The 21,551-nt window shown below is 40.4% G+C and overlaps 1 protein-coding gene across 1 annotated transcript in view; it reads left to right on the forward strand.

Moving 5' to 3' along the window:
• The first annotated feature begins 4,206 nt into the window (after positions 1 to 4,206).
• crb2 (crumbs 2, cell polarity complex component) overlaps positions 4,207 to 21,551 on the forward strand; it is a 40,267-nt gene continuing 22,922 nt past the window's right edge. Inside the window, exons 1-3 of the mRNA XM_023958745.1 lie at positions 4,207 to 4,413; positions 15,773 to 16,468; positions 16,558 to 16,753. Of these exons, the coding sequence (XP_023814513.1) occupies positions 4,344 to 4,413; positions 15,773 to 16,468; positions 16,558 to 16,753 (962 nt within the window). The 5' untranslated portion in view covers positions 4,207 to 4,343. The remainder of the gene's footprint in view (positions 4,414 to 15,772; positions 16,469 to 16,557; positions 16,754 to 21,551) is intronic.

Below are 21,551 nucleotides of genomic sequence, written 5' to 3' on the forward strand. Positions count from 1 at the left end.
AGCCTGTATCCATCCGAAAGAGTAGTTAAGACTACAGCTTCACCTGCTTTCTGTGTCTGTGGAAAGTAATTAAGATGACGGGAATGTACGGGTTCTGTGCTTTAGTTTGGTTTTTATATTGTTTTTAGTCATGTTCTGACTCGCCCCTTGTCAGTCACACCAGTTTCAGGTTCATAATGATCCACAGCTGTCTTCCTTTTAGTTTGTTGACCTCTATAGGTGTCTGGTTGTCAGTTCATCCCTGTCAGATCATCTGTTCTGTTCTGCCTTGTCACCCCTTTTTTTGTTGTTGCTGCTCCTGTGGTTTTTGTCATATTCTGGCCAATTTGTGAAATGTTTAGGTCTGTCACCAAGCCTGATTTCCTGCAATATAGGGGCCTAAACCACCAGTTTCTGACAAGGTTCATATTTATTTGTATGTGATTTCACCTAAACAGAGAGCTGTAAAGCAGTCTGTCTTTTACCATCATAGTGAGACTGAAGTAGAGCTGTCATTGGTGTGTGAAGGAAGTCTCCCATCGCTGTGAGAGTCTTGGTATTAGCACACAGTGCTGAGGGGATTTTCTCCTGTTAAAAGCAGAATGACCTTTGACCAGAGCAGGAGTCTCTATGGCCCAACGGACAGAGATGGATTCTGATGTCAGGACTGTTTGTTTTCAAACACTTGATGGTTTGTTTGTGACCTGAATATATCAGGATTTGTCTTTTTATCTGCTGTTAAAGCACAAAACAACAGCTATCAGTGTCTCACCCCAGATAGATGTTTCCCACTGCTCATAATGATGGCAGCCCAGAAATCATTAGACAGGACATGCTTTACATTGTCAGGGTAACATACTTCTATGCATAGTGAATCCGTGAAAACTGGGTCCAGATATGAGTTACACCAAGATAGGAACCAGATAAACATTAGTCACTGATGTAGTGAGTCATCCTCTAAAACAAAGACGTTATCCAAACACAAACACATGGAAACAGTAAACCAGAAATCACATTCAACACAGGATGATTGATAAAAGCTGTTTTATTCAAAATGTGGTTTGTTCTTTAGTAACTGTTATTTTTAAAAATAATGGTTCCTGTTTTATGTTTTCAGAGTTTTATAAAGTATAACTGGAATGACTACAGGCAAATATAATGTTTTGGTGTGGTGCTAAACTTTTTAAAAGGCATATTTTATGCTTTTTTTTTAAGCCTTTCAGAGTTAACTATATCTATCTATATTAATATATCACCTTTGACACAGTAAAGAACAATTTTTAAAATGAAATATAAGTTGTTTTCGATCCTTGTGGGTGCCGCCCATTTCATGTCAACCTGGAGCCAGCCTCTGCAGCGTGTCTGCGTTTTGCCCATAAAAATGAACGCGCTTTTGCTGATCACCAGTAGCTCCATGGAGAAAGTGGGTGTGTGTGTTAGCCTGGGGGCGGTGCTGCAGCGTAGACTCTTCCTGGAAGGGGCAGTCCCTCACTTACGTCACAGTGTGAGAAAACACTCATTTTTGTGGATTGGGAGGGGCTGGTGCTCGGAGCGAAGGTTTTTAGAGGAATACTTAGAAAGACGAGAACAGTTAAAAATGGACCTTTGGGGTTGTTTTTAGTGAGTAATGAACATCACAATCCACTTGAAAAAAATCAAAAACATCGATTTTGCATGATATAGGGCCTCTCCCTTAAGTCAGTCCTCTGAGTTAGCTTTGTAACTGCCAAAGCAGGGCCCTCAGAAATAAGTCAAAGATTCTTTAATTTTATTTCCTTTAAATAAATAAATCTGACAATGGGGTAGGAAAAATGGTCTTACCAAGAATTCTTATTTTAAGAAAAAAACTCCAGTGACTTAGACATGTTATCTAAAACTAAGACTTTTTGTTTTTAAAAAACTTCCTTGAAAAGATTATTTTTCTTGCACGACAGAAAATGAAAATAATTTTCTCAAAACAAGGCCCGTTTTATTTCCTTAAGATTCAGTTTTTGGAGTGTATGCAACTCTGTAGATACAAGCTGATTCAAGGGAGAAATGATACCTCAGTTTTTCCATTCTTTCATTTTGAGGCAGTGAGGCAGTGACTTCCTTTATGGATCTTTTATTTTGTAAATGAGAAGAGCCTTGCTACACAATGTCGTTTTAAAAAACAGCAAAAAATAAGTTTAATTCTTTTAAAAAGTAAAAAGTACTTTTATGTTTCACTAAAAGGGAATTATAGGTTGCAGTTATTTATTTTTAAACATTGTTCAGAGTTAGTGAAGGTGGTAAAATGGGGACGGGTTGGATCTCCTGTCAGTGAATCTGAAGATGACTTGTGTTATAAAGAAAATGCTCAAGCTTTTCTGTAGTAGCTTTCATCCTTACATTTTATTTGGAAATATGCTGTAGATTTGGGGTCATTTTAGGTAATGATTAGTTTTCAGGGGTCGATTTTAGGTTGATTCAATTTGGTTAACAACTTGCCTCAGACAGATCGTTAGATCACTGGAATATAAATATAGTAATCGATTCAGTCAATTAATCATTACACCCCTATTTAATGGTTTCTAATGTGTCCGTATGTGTGTGAGTGTGTGGCTCTGCAATAGACTTTGCAAACTGTCCAGTGTGTGTGACCCACCTTTACCCGACAGCTGCAGGGATAGGCTCCAGCAGCCAATTGACCCCAAAAGAGTTTAGTGATTTCTGAAAATTGATTTAAGATCTGTTTTACCCCAATCACAATGCCCAACTTAAAAAAAAACATTAAAGACACATCTATCTATCTATCTATCTATCTATCTATCTATCTATCTATCTATCTATCTATCTATCTATCTATCTATCTATCTATCTATCTATCTATCTATCTATCTATCTATCTATCTATCTATCTATCTATCTATCTATCTATCTATCTATCTATCTATCTATCTATCTATCTATCGTCTCTGTTGTTTCAGGGTCTCACATGGACCCTACAGAGTCCACATGTTGGATGTCCATGAACTGACCACGTCATGGTTTGGCTTTTTGCTGAAGCCCCCCCCCCCCCCCCACGCCCTCCCCCAGCTGAGTGTTTAATTAAAACTTTTGTAGTTGGTGTAGACGCAGCAGGTCGACCACGGGCTTAGGGATGTGAGCGGCGGTTGGGGGGATGGGGCGGCTTGAAGTGGGGTGAGCCAAAGAGGCCTCCACTAACTAGACAGATTCTGGATAAGCTTCTTCCACCCCCACTCCCCCGCTCTCGGAGGAGGGAGTGGACTTTAGGGAGGGGGAGATGATGTGTGACAATCCATTGATCCCAGACATCTCATAATAATCCTGGACTGGAGTCCAAGCTCGACTAAAAGCAACTTCTCTCTGAGTGAAGGTTCTTTTTCTAGCAAAGCAATGCAACTGTTGATCCAAATACAATCATAGGTTGAGGTCTGCATGTAAACTGGTGTAACCCCGTATCTCATGTGGTTTGCCAGATCTAAAAGTGTCGTCATTTATTTGTTAAATCCTGAACTTTCTGAATGTTTTGTGTTTATGTAGTTACAATAGAAAAAACAGTTTAATTGTGTATTATCACACTGTAAATATTGCTAATATATCTGTGCAAAAGCTATACCCAGTCAACATGCTGTCCACAGGAATAGACACCAACAGTCAGGTAACAGAAGTATTGAATACCTTTTCAGTCAATTTTCCTTAAGTTTATCAGACTACACGACTTTTATATTTGTGCTTATATGTTTGATTGATTCCTTCTTTGTGTTGTAAGTTGTCTCAGTAAACGGAGTTTACTGTCTGAAAAAAAATCTGCAGATTTTTGTTAACTTTTCATTTTGATTTATTTCTACTGTTTCGTAACCCTTTGACACCCATTGATGCAAATATGCCCCAAACCACTTTGACTCCTAAATGTATTTATTTTAGCAACTACATGGAAGCAGTTATTTATCATAGCTGGAAATATTTTCAGGCATCAAGGGGTTAAAAGAAGCAAACTGGAGACAAAAATTGCTCCCTGAGCTACAACGTCATGTTTTGATTCCAGATTAGAGTGTAAACATGTTAAAATTCCTTCAATCTGACAGATTAGACTCGTCCCCCTTTTGCTGAACATCCTGGAGCGGATGAATGACTCCGATCCGAGAGTCCGTCCCGTGTCTTCCTCCCCCCCTCTCTCTGCTGGGGTGATTACTCCATCCCTGCAAGGTCCCTCCAGTGCCTCACACACACACTGACCAAGAACAAAACCCTCCAAACTCAGATTCTCAGTGGTCCGGCATGGAGGTGCTGGTGTCTGCGCTCAGCCTTTAAGTTGGAATAAAAGTAACAGGAAGCTGGATGGAGCATCCTCTCACAGTGACATCAGCAGCAGGTTAACCATGGAGTTTGGAAGAGTTTGGGCCAGATATCAGAGAACTTTGCTGATTACTATGATGATGTTCAAATTAGGTAAGTGACCCCTAGCAGTACCCACCAGTGCATTAACTTTATAATCCTTCTCAGAAATCAAGTATTTAGACAGATTTATATAAGTTAAGCAAAAACAAACTTTTCTCGGGTTCCAGGTATTGTCTGTATTGATTAAAAAGGTATAAATAATCAATGACTGATCTTTTGTGCGTTAATTTGTACATTTTTGTGTGAAATGACAAAAATAATTGTCTCAAAAACTTTTATCTTCATTTTTGCTGTTTGCCGCCCTTCGACCAGTTCAAACGTTCCCTCAAATGACAAAACTGAAAAAAGATCTTTCAAAAGAAGTCAAGTGGAAAACTTGGAGAATGTTTTTTTTTGTTGTGATCATAGCGTGAAAGGATGCAGTCACTCTGTGCACCTCATCCTCATCCAGTCCCCGCCTCCCACGGCGTTCGCTGTGTGTAAAGAGGCTGCGGCATGTGGGTCCTGGTATCAGGGGTGTGTCTGGGGGGGGTGTCGAGGTCGGGGGAGCAGCCAGTCAGCCCCCAGCAACCCTTTGAATCCGAGTTGACCCATTTTTTTCCCCGTGGCCTTCATTTGTGTACGGCGTCTCAGCCTTGTTTAAATGATGGCACCGCGGCTGCAGGGATTGGCTGCTGATGGAATTGTTACTGATCTCCACGGTAACAAGCGTCCAACTGCACTGCTGTGCAGAAGTTTTTGTCTTGGGTCTGAATGGAAGGGTGGATGGTTGTTCAGCAGTTTGCGGAGTGGAGTCTTTCTTAAAGTGGAAGGTATTCAGGTATTTGGGCGAGTTGTGATTAAAGAGCAGCTTCCAGAGGTGGACAACCTCTAGCTTCACTCCTGTCCAAAGGCCTCTTAACTTCAGGCTGTGACCTCCATGAGTCACAAAAAAAGAGACATATTCGGAAGGAAAAATTAAGCTTCTCTTTAATTTGGTTAATTTACTCTTAAATGTGGCCACTATGCATGACACCAAGTCATGAGAAATCTGCACTTTAAGTAAAACCTCACAGACCCACTCCGATGAAAACTGTATTTCCAGTGTTTTTAATGTTCTTGTGGCATTTTTTGATGACAGAGGACATATAAAAAAAATTAAGTAGAAAATTGCATTTCTAAAGTTTTTCTTCATTCAAATTGTTGTGAATAAGGAGAAGCCATAAAAATGCGGTGGGAAAAAGCCTGTAGCGGTGAGGTGACATACAGTGTAGGTGCTACAGTGGGCAAGCCACAAACTCCCTGCTCTGCTCCATTCAGATCCACTTGCAAACAACAAAATCCATGTACATCTTTTTCCTCGTCTGAGTTGGAATCTGGCTCAGAACTGAACGGCTGGATAGCCCAGATGTTGCTCACCATTTACTGTTGCACCAGTAAAGTTAGGTTGTGGGTGTGAAGGGCTGCAAGCTAGCGGCAAAATGTGTAAGTAAAGGAATGATGGGAAGAGGAGACAGGCTTACTCCGCATGATCCATCCTGCCCACAAATGAGAGGCACATTTCTAATGAACTCCTACTGCTCTGCAGAAACTATGTTCTATGAAAACAACACAGGTTTTTAGATTTTTAGCAGGGTTGAATTCTATGCTGCTGAAAAGAAATTAAAATTAAATTTAGAAAAATTTGAAAAATTCGAAAATACATCAAAAGACTCCTTAGTAGTACTCAGAAAGAGCAGTTTCTCTAAACTGTAAGTATTAAATATCATTTTTCTACATGAGATTGAAAAACAGACCATGTCTTGCCACCAGACCAGACAGGAATGTGTTCGATAGCTTGGATAGGAAGAAAAAAAGATGAATGTCTGTCTGTGCGTAACAGTGAGTAAGCCTGGGAGGATTTGAGCTTTTTTTTTTTTTTGTGTCGAGGAAAGCACCCACCTGCCCAAGAGCCTCTGGAGCACAAAGCTGAACTCTGGAGGAGCTGCCCAGCTCTTGTGGTGATTGAATCAAATTCCTCTGAGCTCAGTTTGTCTGTTAGCCAGGGGCTTCCCCTCCTCTGGGATCTGCACACAAGAAAAACAGAAACTCAGGAAAGTTAAAAAAAATGTTTCTTTTTGTCTAAAGTATATCTAAAGTTTTCCTGATATGTTGCTTTTTTGGATTTACTGAGTAAAATCTAACTATTTACAAACTAATAAGAACTGTTTCCACAGTAGTCAAGAAAACCTTTTCATCAAGTTTCAAATTTAAGCACTCACTTGGGTTTCTGATGTTTTTAACATTTTCTTGTAGCATTTTTCTGATGATGGAGGACTTAGATGAAGAAAAAGAAGCCTTAAGTTTTTAATCCTAAGTATTTTTTATATAAATTGTTGTGATAGGAACAAACGAACAAATGCTGTCTGAAAAAGATTGTGATTTGTGATGTAGAAAATATGCTGGGCGGGGCACAAGCTCCCTGCTCCGCTCCATTCTGATGCATCACTTGCGGACAATTAGATCCATGAACGTCTCTGTTTTCCTCCTCTGAGCTGGAATCGGGATTCAAACTGTATGTGTGGATAGCTCCAATATTACTCACCATTTGCAGTGATTCTATATAGGTTGTGGTTTTGAGTGGCTGTAAGCTAGTGGGAGAGAGAGTAAACAGAGGGCTCTCAGTTATGGGTGATGGAGGGGAGACTGGGCTTCCTCTGCACCAACAGTCCCACCCACAACTCAAAGGTGAATCCCGCTCTGCAAAACCTATGTCAAAGAAAACAACACCAGTTTTTAAATTGGGGCTAAAAATCATAATTAAAGACCAGTGTGAACACTTTTACAACAGATCGAAAGATGATTGGAGTGGAACTTTTGGTCATTACTTTTCTCTAAGTTTGGAATAAATAAATATTCTAAAATTACTGAAGTTATTTTTTTGAAAGATATTTTTTTTCGCTTTAGCAGATCTTGTTTTTCTAATTCAAAGCTGGTATTCCAGGACTTTTTTATTTGTCTCTAGAAGGTCTTTTTTCCACTGCGGTGACTCAAAAACACAAGAAGAGCTTTAGCATGTTCCTAAATATCATTAGGCTTCCATATTTAGCATGTAAGATGAATTACTGCAGATCTGTCGACAACATCTTAAAATTGTTTTGCGTCTGTTGATCTAGTTAAAGCCAAATAATTGACATTGGTCTGTAGTTCCTTCCCACATCATGTCCTCGTCTGCAACGGCACAGCTACTGTACAAACACACAACTATGGCAAACTGTTTAGTTGAAAGTGAAAAAAAAAATCACTTTTCACTTTTCAGCATTAACCTAAAGGCCGTGTCACACAGCCTCTACGTGCACTTGGAGCATTTTCCACATATCAAATTTATGTATTTCGTGATATATGTGTGATAAACGTAATTCATAATTGTTTCTTGTGTCATTTGCGTAATTTTTCGATGTGCGCAGATGTCCGTTGAGGGTTTTGGTCATTGGGTCTTGACATTAACTTGGTTTGGAGCTGTTCAAACGTTGGTCAGTTGAGAATTACCCAGTTTATGTGTATTTTATGTAGTTAGTTCGCAATAATTGTATAAACTTACACAATTCTGCGTGATTTTTGTGAGATGCATAAACAAATTTGTGGCTTTCCACGTCTAAAAGGTCGTATCACGCATGTACAACCAGTGTATAAATTTTATGTTGCGTATACGGTGCACATATCACATTCGAATTACGTAATTGACGCACAAATCTCTAATGAATTGCAAAAAAACAGCACAATAATTTAACAATTCATGTTTTATGTTGTGATCTTTACGTGGTTTATTCGTACTTCTTCCGCGGTTTTTACATGGTTTATTACTGATACATATGTAAAAATTTCACATAAAGACCACAACTTTTCTCTCTTTTTCCATGTATATTCACAAATGACCCATTTTCCTCTGTGCAATATGCGCTAAATATACGTAAAGGCTGTGTGACACGGACCTAATCATGGAGTCAGAAGTATAGTTGCTCAGTCATGGCACAGCAAACAGGTCCTGGATCACATCTCACCTTTGTGGAGTGTGCAGGTTGTGCCTGTGTGGGCTGATACTGTCTGAAAAGAGACCTTGTCATGCAGAAATGAAGCAAAAGGAGTGTAAAGTGATTCAAATAAGAATAATACATTTTGTTTTTTAGTAAAATTGACACAAAACTAATTTGAGACCAGACAGGCGGAATAAATGTCAACATGTTGACCTACAAACCAACAGGAAACAACCACAAACACTGCATTAATGAATTATAACCCAATCAAATATAAATTATTTATATACGGAAAACTCACCAAAAATTCATTTTTTCTAAAATACACTATTTTTAAAGTTTGTTTATTTTTTCAGTAAAAACATGACAAATTAGTAACCATGTTATTAATAAACCCTGATCATTACCAGTAGTAGCTGTTATTGTTATTGTGCATCAGAAACAAACTCCTGAAATGTATATTGTAGCTCGGGTAGCCTAAAATGTGTATTAATTTATTGCACATTTAATATCTTCTATAAATTTGGACCTATTTATGTCCAGTCCGAAGTGTGGAGGCTCCTCTCCTTCTTGATCCTAAACAGGATTAATCCGATCCAGAGGAGGAACAGATGGATGCATGGCTGTATGATAGCACAGTGTTTCCTCGGAGTAAACACTTGAAATCCACTTTAACTTCAACACTGAGGTGCCAGATTGGCACAGGGACAGGTCGCAGGGGCAGGTTGCTGCAGCACCAGCAAAATATGCAGAAAATGGAGCTTAAGAATGCAGCTCCTCACGGGGAAAAGATGTGATTCTTTTTTTGTGTGCATTTTTTGTGTTTTTAGTCTGAGAGAAACGTTCAGAGAGCTTTACAATAGTTGTTGTTTTGCTGTCATCTGCGTTGCGCTGATATAAACCAATCTGTTGCATCATTATTTCTTACGTGACCAAAATTCCAAAAGCTTTTTTTAAGAATCAAAATGTAAATTTATCTGAAGGCGTGGAGCTAAATTAGTGTGTGATGGGTGTGCGTTAAAGTCTGCAGGGACGTGCTGAGACCTCTGGAGAGCGTCAGCAGTTTGACCTCCTTCTTCAGACCTGCTAACAGCTCGCTGCTCTGCTCAGTGTTACTGCTGGTACCAGTCAGTGCCACGGATCAGTGACGGGGTGGGCGGCTGGGGGAGACGCTCTTATCAACTCCCTGGAATGTGTGAGGAGTTGATTGGGTTTGGATGAAGGGGTGAAGAGTGAGGAAACCCTGCTGCCTTTAAACGCCCTGCTTAGAATAGAGAGAAGGGGGGGGGGGGGGTTGTTTTTGTTTGGCAGAAGAGTACATTTATGACAAAAAACGTCAGATAAACCTCCTAGATTTAAATTCATACACCTTTAAAGGCCTTGTTTAAAACATAATGTGTCACAGTAACCAAACGGGTTCACAGTGCAGGCCTGGGGGGCCATCTTCAAGTGACTGCCCTCCTTAAATCCAGTCTTCAACTTGATTGTCAAAATCAATTCATTATAAGAAGCAATGTGTCAGGAAACAAAATTCTCTACTTCCTAAAAGCAAAATTTTGAAATCAGCATAAGAATATAATTACAATTGTGACTTTCCAGGAAGTTAAATGGGTTTTATGTAAAGGTTTTTTTGTATCACATGACTATTGATGTGACTCTTTAATGATGGTTCTTAAATATGAAAATAATGTTTTTGCTCTTGTCGCCGTTTGTGATCTTGTGGTATTTTTCTGATGATAGACACAAATTAGGCTTCAAATTCCATTCTGATGCATCCACCTGCAGACAAATAGATCCAAGTAAGTCTTTGTTTCCCTTGTCTGAGCTGGAATCTGGATCTAAGCTATACGGTTGGAGAGCTTCCATAATGCTCATCATTTTTGTTTGTTCATTTTGTTTTTTTCATTTGCAGGTGTGAGGGACTGTAAGCTAGTGGGAGACAGTGTAAACAGATAAATGATGAGAAGCGGGGGCAGGCCAAATGTCTTGACCAAAACCCAGAGGTAATTTTCTAATGAGCTACGGCTCTGCAGAAACTAAGTCCTAGAAAACAAAACAGTTTTTATTTTATTTTGTTTAAATAGGTCATAGTCATAATTAAAAGACCCCTGGGAACACTTTTCATAGATCAAAAGATGATCGGAATAGGACTTTAATACTTATAAGCTTGAGGAGCTGAACGGCACTAAAATGTCATATTTAAAAGAATATAATCATTGTTTAAATGTTTGGACTACGTTTGGGGCAGCATACATGATAACAAAACCCTACACTCTTTCTGTTCAACATTATTTTTAATGTAAATAAAAAAAACTTGAATTGAAGGTGCCACACAGGCAGAAGTGCCTTGCTTTGAGGAACGGAGAATCCTGACAGGTGTAATGAGAGGATGGGAGGAGAAGTGAGGAGGAAGGTTAAGTGTTGGGAAGACGTGATAGCTGGGAGCTGTGAAATGCCCTGGAGGCATTGAAATAAGGAGAATGGGAATTGTGAGTGTTCTGTTGCAGGAACACTGGTGTTAGCACGTGAGCTTTGAACTGAGCCTCCATAAACGGAGACTCCATAAACTGAGGCTCTACATGGAGCATTTCTGTTTCCTGAAGGGAAACAATCAAACACCTTGGCGGCAGAGGAAAGTCTTCAGATTATGTTGACTCCAGAGCTCTAGGACAGTTTTAAAGTGGAAACCAACATAAAGCTTAAACCTAAATTCACACGGGGCATGTGTGTTCAAGAATGTGCTATATGCAGTCTCATGAACATACATTCAATCTACGGTGTGCATATCGGACCAGCACCACACAAGCAAGAAGCACCAAGGGAGGGGCTTCTTTTCCTTTTCTACTGTTTACTAACACATGTCCACCACCTGGATTGGAAGAGGTTTGGTGCGAAATGTCAAAGCGGTGCAAATCTTGTAAATGATTCTCCAGAACTTTTCTTACACAGCTCCATTCCAATAAATGAAAGTCATAGAATTCAGAACGGGCACAAACTGCAATTATTAATTTCCCTTTCATGATCATGTTTACAATGATTGACCCTACCGTATTTTAAAAGGACACTACACACACTTCTCTACAAAATCCAACTCTCTGATTGCTCAACTTGTTTAACTTTCAGTATGCATTTAGTGAATGCCCGATTTGTACATATGACCCAACAACTAAGGGTGTAGGAAAAAATCAATTATTCATTTGGCGATAGTATCATTATAAACCCTTGTGCTATACTAGGCACTTTAACATTGGGATTTGGGTCATCTAGACCCACTGGACAGTGCGCTGAACCTTTTTCTTAAATGATTTGTGATATTCACTGGTGTCCATGGATTACATGAAATCTTTCCACCTTTATCCACCTTTGTCATGGTAGGAATAACACATCAATGCAGGGGGGGGGGGGGGGGGTCATCTAAAATAGCACAAGGGTTAAAATGCTGTCAGGACGATATTTAATTATTTATGGGCGTCCTTCGGTGGCTTACTCCTGTTTTCCACTTAAACCCCAGACGGCTAGTTGGCAACATTGCCCACTGAGCCTCTTTGAGCAGCTCTACACCACACAAAACGACTACAATATCTCAACAAGAAGCAGCTTGTTTTGTTGTTATGAGACTTGCACTTCTTATTTTTAACTTAGGATGGGTGCCAAACCAAAACTCTGTGCAATGTTACTGTCAGTATTCAATTCAAGGATTCAAGGATATCATATAAAAACGTGTATTGTGGTGCTTTTTAGCTCAGAGTGAACCACTGCAGCTGTGCAGCAACTAATGCACGGAGCATCTGCCGAAATGCTATCGGCAAGTGGGCCAAAGTTCTGTGGACCTCCCAGCACTCGATTCTAGTTTAGCGACCTGATGGATCAAAGCAATGTGGCGATGACCGTTACTAGTTTACTTCCACGTGTGAGAAAGTGGAGCTGCAGTGATGCAGTGCGGACTTTGATGTAAACAAAGCATCTTAATCACATTACAGCGCTCTTCTTGTCAGGCTGACTCATCATCACACTTTGTTGTTTAGTGGTTTGTTTCCCCCCTTAGTTTTGAAGCACCGTTCAGGCTCCGGAACTGTTTAAAAGTACAGGAGAAGCTACATGCAGCAATGTTGAAAATAAACAGCATTTCCTAAATCATACGCTTAGAACCTTATTGGTCAAGGCAAATTCGTTCCATTTTTTTTTTCTTATACTGACAAATATTTGTTGTAAAAATCAGAAAATGTTGACTTTTCCATTGTTTGTCTGTGGCGGACCAAAAAAAAAGAAATGAAAATGTGTTTCAGTGCAATATCGTGATATGTATTGTACCGTGGGACGCATATCGGGATACATATTGTATCGCCAGACTCTTGCCGGTTCTCACCTCTGCCGACAACAGACTAAAAAACCTGCGTAGGAACATGTAAATGTGAGAGTTTTGAACCTGGAAGCCCAAAAATTAGGTTTACAGGCATTTACATAGACTCGCTGTTGAAAGCTGTCGCTTGAATGCAAGTTACTGCGACTGTTGTGTAGCTTCAGTCACAACTACCCTTACTGCTAGTCAGTGGCGGCTACTGGTCTGTCAGAGAGGGGAAGCTCATTTTTGGCCTACAGCATAAAATTGTCTAATTATTTAAAAGAAAATTCTGCCCTACTAACGTTATATCAATGAATGAATGAATGAATGAAGGAATGAATGAACGATCTAAAAAAAAAAAATTAAACTCTGTAAAACTGAAACAAGGAATGTGGTGTATAATTGTGTGAAATGTATGATGAAAATCAAGCAATTTTGCCAAGCAAATATCAAAGAAATAGGTTGCAACAGTTTTTATTTCAACTGAACTTGAGAAATCCGCGATGGGACTGAGCACGAATAGCTTCATTGATTCCTTATAGTACAGAATCGCTGTCAGTCAAAAGGATATGCAGTGTTTCGACAGACCTTCCAATCATCACGCAGAAGCTCAGAGTCCGGGCAACCCCTCTCCCCATTCACCCCCAGAGACGCTGAGTGTCCGTGGGTGGAACATTATTGCAGCGTTTATCCAATGACTGTCTATTTTCGAAGCGCTGGAAAAAAACGTTCAAAGCAGCCCCATTGAAGTCAATGGACGCTGGGCTTCTATAGGGAAATGCACTGTGACGCTGCGGGAATGTATGAAAAGGAAATCGAGTAAGCGGACCTGCTATATGTAACTGATGCTGAACGAACTCGTCGTTGAGATGAATGTTTTCCAACGCATTTTTAGTCAATAAAATGTTAATACAATAGTACATATTTGACCATTAATTTTGTGACATTAAAACCTTGCAGTCTGAAAGAAATCGCCACTGCTGCTAGTTTTAGGCTGTCTACGAAAAACAGGCGAACCTGTACAGGGCACGCAGGTGGCCCACAGTATATAAAGTCATAGACCACTCTGTGAGCCTGTAGGGTGACAATGTTCATGCATGTTTTATTCCTACGGGCATGCTGTAGATGACAGGTGGTAGCGAAACACATAAACAACACATAAGGGTGTAGGTTACGGTTAAATAGATGAGACGCAGGCACGTCGTACTGATTTGTCACGTTTTCAACCCCCCTGAAACTTGAGCACGGCACAACGAGCCCATCAGTGCTGTTCAAGTGATAAGTGTGCGCTCCGTGAACATGAAAATTTCTAGTTTGAGGATAACAATTGTAATTGGTCTTTGTTGTTTAATGTCACTCATGTTAGAAAACGTTTTTTGCTCATAACTGTTTAGTGTTTTCTTCAGATAGTGCAGTATCTACTTTATGCCTTCATCTACATACATCAACATCTAAATTGTACAGACATGTTTTTAATGAAAAACTCTTGGTTTATTTTCATCCTAGGGACATTATGACATAGATATTGCACTGACTGCTTTGCATTTTATCTGTACGTTCTCTCTTGAGCATTTTTACTAGGTTAAAGTTGGGGTTTGAACCCAAGAGGACCTTGGCTGCAGATGACAACATGGTGCCTTGACATCATAAGCTTGACCAAAACCGGATGTTTACGTTGTCCCCTCATTACAGTCAAAAATTACTCTTTTTTGTTGTTGTTATTTTTTTTCAAAAGAGACTAATTTTACTGGTGACCCTAACATTTACATTTTAAACTTTAAACCTTTTAACCCTTGAGAAATCAGCGGCAAACCTTTTATGCCTTTGACATACTGCAAATCAGTACAAATCAACATAAGTCAGCTGATTCGCAATTTGCGTCAGTATCCAACACTTTATAGCGTCTTTTTACTTATATTTATACCATGGTCTGGGTGAACACTCAATTCTCATTGGCTGCTGGGTGTGCGTTAAAAAGTGATATAAAACACAGCTTCGCTTAAATGTTTTGTATCACGGCGCCGTCTTCTTTAAAACAACCTTTTGCTTCATCATTTGGACAAAAACAAGCAGTAAGAGGTGAACTTTCTCTCTGAACTGATGCTTTATTCAACCCATCGGAATGATCAGCATATATACATCGCTTTATATCGCAGAATCTTGACTGCAGCAGTGGTGCACGTAACAAATAATTCGCTTTTTGTGGAAAAAGCGATCCAAATTGGAAAAAAACAAGAATTAAGGACTAAAAACTGCTTCCTATTTATTTCTTTTGTATGTGACTATGGTATAAGCGGGTAAATGGCCTTCGAAGTATGCATTATGACTTTTTAACACACTTCGCAACCCGGAGGATGGTTCAGGCTTCCACGGCATGCGTTAAAAATTGATAATGCATACTTCGTCGGCCATTAACCCTTGCGCAACACATTGCTAGTATAAAGAATTGCGTACCAGATGAAAAGCCGCTTTTTTCCGCCACAGAATCATCTGACTTACTTTGATCACATGAAGGGTTGAAAGGTTTTGGAATTCAAAAGAATGTAAATACTGGAGCTAAAGCTCCGGTGTAAATGTTTCACAAATCTGAACACTTTTTAAAAACAATTAACAAAGAAATAAACCAATTACAGTTTTTTGCCCCATTTTAAGCTCATCTTACACACAAAAACCTTATTTGTACTGGAGACCGAAACAGCTGCGATTTACTCACATGAAACAGTTTTATAAAAGGTGCCTCATTTCTGAAAACTTGTGGAATTTCTGCTTCTGGCTAAGGATGTCTGGGCGCCATCTTGTCTGCAGCCTGGACCCCCTCTTTGGACCTGTGACATGTCTGTAGGTTTCCATCACCTGGGTGAAAGAACTAAATCCTCCATTGATTTATAAAATCATGTTTTAAGTTTAAACAACATTTTTAAAACACAGTAAATTTAGTGCTTTTAAAGGGTAATGAGCAATAATCCCATTTAGAGATTGTTTAAAATGTAGCTTTGATTTTTCATCACCCATAGTAGAAAATATTTTTTTTTTATTCAAGAATTGGATTTCTTGAATTCATTTCCTGTCTTTGCAGGCCTTCTGTGCACAGCAGCAGCCGACAGATGCTTGTCGTCTCCCTGTAAAAATGGTGCTACGTGTCTTTACCATGAGGGGGAGTATGTGTGCGTGTGCCCCAACTTTCCTGTGAAGTACACAGGCAAACACTGTGAGGAGCTGTATGACGCCTGCAGTACCACCTCCTGCACAAACTGCACTAGTCAACCGGGGACTGACGAGTTCATCTGCCACTGCCCAGACGGCTACACAGGTCCCAGCTGTGAGCAGGAGGTGGATGAATGCCACAGCAACCCCTGCATGGGGGTCAGATCTTACTGTGTGGATGGAGCAAACAGCTATGCGTGCCACTGTCCCATCGGCTGGGCGGGTGAGAACTGCCAGGATAGTGTAACCACCTGTTCAACACAAGCATGCCAGAACGGTGGCACATGTGTGGACGTTCCCGACGCCGGGCACCAGTGTCAGTGTGTTCCTGGATACCAGGGAGAAAACTGTGAGGAGAATGTGGATGAGTGCTGGTCTGAACCCTGCCAGAATGGGGCCATCTGCAAAGATGGGGTCAACGGCTACCAGTGCTTCTGCGTACCTGGATTCCAGGGTTCCCACTGTGAACTGGACATCAAAGAGTGCGCCTCTCAACCCTGTCAGAACAACGGCACATGTCTGGATGAGGTGGATCACTACACCTGTGAATGCGCCCCAGGTTTTGAAGGTATGGACTTTCTAAGAGGTGATCAGTAACTAAACTTAGGCTGCACATGCAGTGTTTAATCCAGATATGGTTGCTATGACCCTCTGCAGGGATGAACTGTGAGGTTGAGATCGATGAGTGTGAGCTCCACCCCTGTCAGAATGGCGGCATCTGCATCGACCACATCGCCATGTATTCCTGTGAGTGCACGGCCGGATTCCAAGGCCAGGACTGCGAGGTCAACATTGATGAATGCGCCAGCATGCCCTGTTTGAACGACGGCAGGTGCATTGATGGCATCAACAGGTACGTCTGGACGCACACATGAGTTGCTCCTCAAAGACACTGACTCACCGTGAAAGCTTCATTGTAGAGTCTAAATTTGAACCCTATAGCGACTCCTTGTGGCAATTTTTTATTGTCTGTGTGACTCCGGAAACACATGAACCCTTGGACGAAAATGAACAGGACACACATTTTCTGCACACACAGAGGCCAGATCTGAATTCTTCCCCTACCCTTACGTCTTCTCCCTACCCCTAAATTTAGCTCTCCAAACAGAGATGTTTCCGAGCATGGATTGTGCTACCGGTGTACTACAGGTGCTTACATATCACCAGCAGACCCCGTGCGTGCAGCATTTGCATCCGGTCAGTAAAGAGTCAGTGAGTAATTCACCAATGACTAGAGCAGGGTTCACCAACCTTTTTGAGACCGAGGGCTATTTCATGGGCACCAAGTGGTATGAAGGGCGCCACTAAAAACCTCCTAGCCCCCCCCCAACAACACAATTTGAGGAATTCCTTTTGTGTGCCCTATTTTTTTTGCTCGTTTTACACACAAAAACATGCATGAATTTTCTAGACTCGTATTACAGGGGGGGTCAAACTCAGTTGCAGAGGGAGCCTAATTTCAAAACAGACTTTAGGTTGCAGCCGAACAAGATAAATATTTATTGAACACACTAAAGCTAAACTTTTAAACCTTTAAAACTTTAACTTAATTTTAACTTTTTAAACATAAATGTAAATAAAAAACAGACAGGAATATTAATCCTCACATTAATGGATTACTCAACCACCTCAACCTATTCTCAAAATCTTTACATTACATGAATCATAAGAATGTCCAGAAATTGTGTAATTTATTTGATCTATTTAAACTTTTGTAATAGACCCTTACTTTTAGTGATTATTTTTTAAGTTATATTTTTTTACATATTTGGGTTTTCTTTGTCTACCTTTGTCTCAGAATTGATATTGTTGTCATTGACAGACATGCGGTGGTTGTTTGTTGAATATTTGCTTCAATAAAAAAAAAAAAAAAAGATTTTTTTTGGCTGCATTCCCTGCGGGCGCCACAAGGGGTGCTCGCGGGCGCACTGGCGCCCGCGGGCACAGGGTTGGTGACCCCTGGACTAGAGTGTGGCATAAGGGTACCATACAACAGCATCACTTGTATGTCATAAGTGCGTGAAACTTCCATTATTCTTACAAATACGTCTCGACAAACTTACCACATGCACAGCAATTTTCCTGATGACCTTTAAGGCATAATTCATACCAGACATAAGATCACGCTAATGTCCATCCATCCATCCATCCATCCATTTCCTTAACCTGCAGTATCCCTTTCTGGGTCATGGGGTCGCTGGACACTGTCCCGGCAACTGTTGGGCGAAGGCGGGGTACACCCTGGACAGGTCGCCAGTCTGTTGCAGGGCTTCACAATGACTCCCACACACATTCACACACTTAGGTACAAGAGTACCCAATGAACCTATGAAGCATGTTTTTGGACTGAAGGAGGAAGCCAGAGTCCCTGGAGAAAATCAATGCATGCACAGGGAGAAAGTACAAACTCCACACAGAAAGGAGCCGGGATTCCAGCCAGAGCCATCTTGCTGTTAGGCGAGAGCGCTAACCAATGTGACACCATACAGCCATGCTAATACCCAGAATTCAATTTAGATTTTCCAATCTTTATCTGACAACAAGAAAACTCATAAAAAATAATGACTTGTTAAAACAAAAGATCCTGCTTACTAATATTAAAATCCCCTTCTTCAGTAAAGACAGAACTAATGTGGGCCCCGATCGACCTCTCAGGCACACAATCGCTTTTAAAGACACAATTAAAGCTGGAACTCCTGCTTCCTGATCGCCTTTAGTTTGTTTAAAATGTTCTTAATTTTACTTTGAACTTTCTGAGAAAAAAGGAATTTGAAGATAAGAAACATGGAGATTTTGAATAACAGTTGAAACAGAAATTCCTTTTGATGATCTGCAGACCACAACCTGAGAAACAGAAGCCTCTAGTAGAATTTTAGTGCAGTGCTGGGTTTGTTCGTCCACATGATTATGGATAAATGGATATACTGTATGCTGAAGACAGGATGCAAATACTTTCCAAGTTAGGTGAAAACTTTTATTCTAGTAATTATTTTGAATTACCTGCATATTTATGTTGCATCCTTTCTGTTAAACTGTGCCCGTAAATGCATTTGCATTATGTATACATATATGCGCAAAACTTTATTGAAGTTCTAAAAATGTAAAAAAAAAAACAACAAAAAAAAACACAATTTCACGATCACACTGTTTCCATTAAATTCTGATTATGTGAATAAACACAAACCAACTTGTGCGATAAGGTATCTAAAAACACGATGACGCATGTGAGCAATACTTTGGTTTACAGCAGATACATTTAAATTACCTCAAAGGCACTAGCGCTCATCATTATCTATCAAAGGAGACGTTGGCGTCTTATTCAGGCCCTGCAGCAGCAAGCTCCTTAAACGTGGGAGCGGCTATGGAGGAAGCCATTATGGAAAAACGTGGTTGGTGATTTTACAGAGGAACTGTGGATCCAACAATTTCATGTGACACGTGTGACCCTTTGGGACCACTTGTGGCGCCTGCTGTGCAGTGCCCAAGGCAGCCATTTCCTACCAAGAAGCGCACCATCATCTGTTTGTTGGTCACATGACTCGTTTAATTTGAAAAAAGTGTTTCCATTGCAGTTTTATCGAAATATGTCAATTTTTATAGGCCTTAAAAATCCCCTACTACAACTTTTTTCGATAAGTTTGAGTTTTTTTCGAAATTGTCTTGTTTCTATTTGACAAATTTATTATTGCAAATCGATTTTGCCAATTTTGTAGTCAATGGAAACACAGCTAGTGATGTCAGCTTTCATTCAGTTTTTACTGCGGTCATTCAGTGATTTCTGCCCACATGGAGTGGATGAACCCTTTGGTTAACTTTTCAGAGTTGAGTTCAAAGAACATTTTGGCATTGTGTTCCCTTCAGCTCTGGAATGAATCCACATTTATCTTCAAAACACATAAAGCAGTGAAGCATGCAGCACACCTTGTCATGGTCACTCAACAACAGAAATTTCAATGTTGGTTCAGTGGTTGTTGATGTGAATTAACTCCAGTGAACATAATGATGATGGTGATATATTATTTTGAAGGTATACTTTATAAGACAAAAAAACAAAAAAATGGGGGGGGGGATTCAATGTCTGAAAGGGATTGAGAAGAAGCCCCATACGTTCTCACTTCACAGTACTTCCACTATGTAATATGGTCTTGTTTCATCTCTATTGAGTGCACATTCAGATACATATTTATGAGTAATTATTTTCACAGTAACAAACACACATGAAAACATACAACACACATTGTCACGAATCAACACGCATTTGGCCTGCAAAGACGCCAGCCCACTGCTGCTTGGCAACACAGCGGGATGCAGATAACAGGAAAACAATTATTGCCTCATAGGAAATTGGTGAGCAGAGATGCACCAGCATGCCTCACGTCATGCGCCTGCTGGCCTTGTGGGGCCAATGCATCATCCAGCAGGTTGTGTCTGCTCATTGTTGTGTGGCAGACAGTGAAGTTAACCAGGGATAAGAATTAATCCACTTAGAGTCACACAGACGGGTGATGAGTCATTAGAGGGATGGTGGTGCTCTGAATACCCAGTTGTGATGCTGAATGGAACAGCTGCAAACAATAATGCGTGAATGAACAGCCAGTTAAGCAGATGTTTTTAAATTTCTTATTTTGCACAATGAAAAATATAAAACCTTAGTCACTACTGTCCTTCCGGGTGGATACGGCCGTGTGCGAGTGAACAATGGGCAAACTTGTTTTGGGCATGGAGGTGGCCCGAACAAACTATTAGGGTTGTAGACCGCTCAGTGAGTCCTTGGAGCTAAAATGTTCATGCACATTTGTTTCAATGCTGTGAGCGACAGGTCGTAGCGAACACTGAAGCAACACCCAACAGTAAGAATGGGGGGAGTTGGTGATATGCAGGCAGATCATAAAGATTTTCCATTTTTTTTAACCCCTCAGAACCATGTGCACTGTACAAGGAGTCTGTTAGTGCTGTTCAAGTGATAAGTGAGCACTCTGTGTTTACAGCCTGGAATGATCGTAGTTTGTGTGGACATCCTACAGGCACTTTTGTATCACCTGCACATGTCGTGTGTGCGGCATTTGTACGTGGGGTTAGTAAGGGGCCAGTGCGCATTTATGACTAGAGTGTAGTGTATGGAAACACTGTGTTTCCATACATCTCCAGGTGTATATCATAAGTGCTTGTTAATTACAGTCTCTCTGTAAGTATCTCACGATACACTTACCACATGTACAACAATGGTATATTCCATTGGTATTGCGTCCTCTGAGGTGTCTCTATGATTCTTAAAGAGCCAGCAAGACACACCTAAGCTCCTTTTAAGATGCAGCCATTCCTGTCTATGCCCCCCAGCTGCCCAGACGACCCATGAACTTGTAGTAGCCGTACTGGGTAGCCTCCTGTACCGGGTGCATGTGACTAAAGGCTAAGTAATAGCACAAGTGAGAGGAGCCCTAAGAAAGGTTTAAAAGTGCTGAAGCTTGTTAAGCAGTCTGTCTGTCTGTAAAGCTCTCAGAGATGTAGTCATTTGCTATTAAACAATACGATCGCTGTTAAATTGTCATATAAAATAGGATGAACAGCACATAGCATTTGTCACAGATTCATTTTTTAACCTTAGTTTTTATTGAAAAATATTTCTCCTGGTCGAGGGCGGAGCGAGAACT

This window comes from Oryzias latipes, chromosome 9 (assembly GCF_002234675.1).
Source record: "Oryzias latipes chromosome 9, ASM223467v1".
Classification (NCBI taxonomy): domain Eukaryota; kingdom Metazoa; phylum Chordata; class Actinopteri; order Beloniformes; family Adrianichthyidae; genus Oryzias; species Oryzias latipes.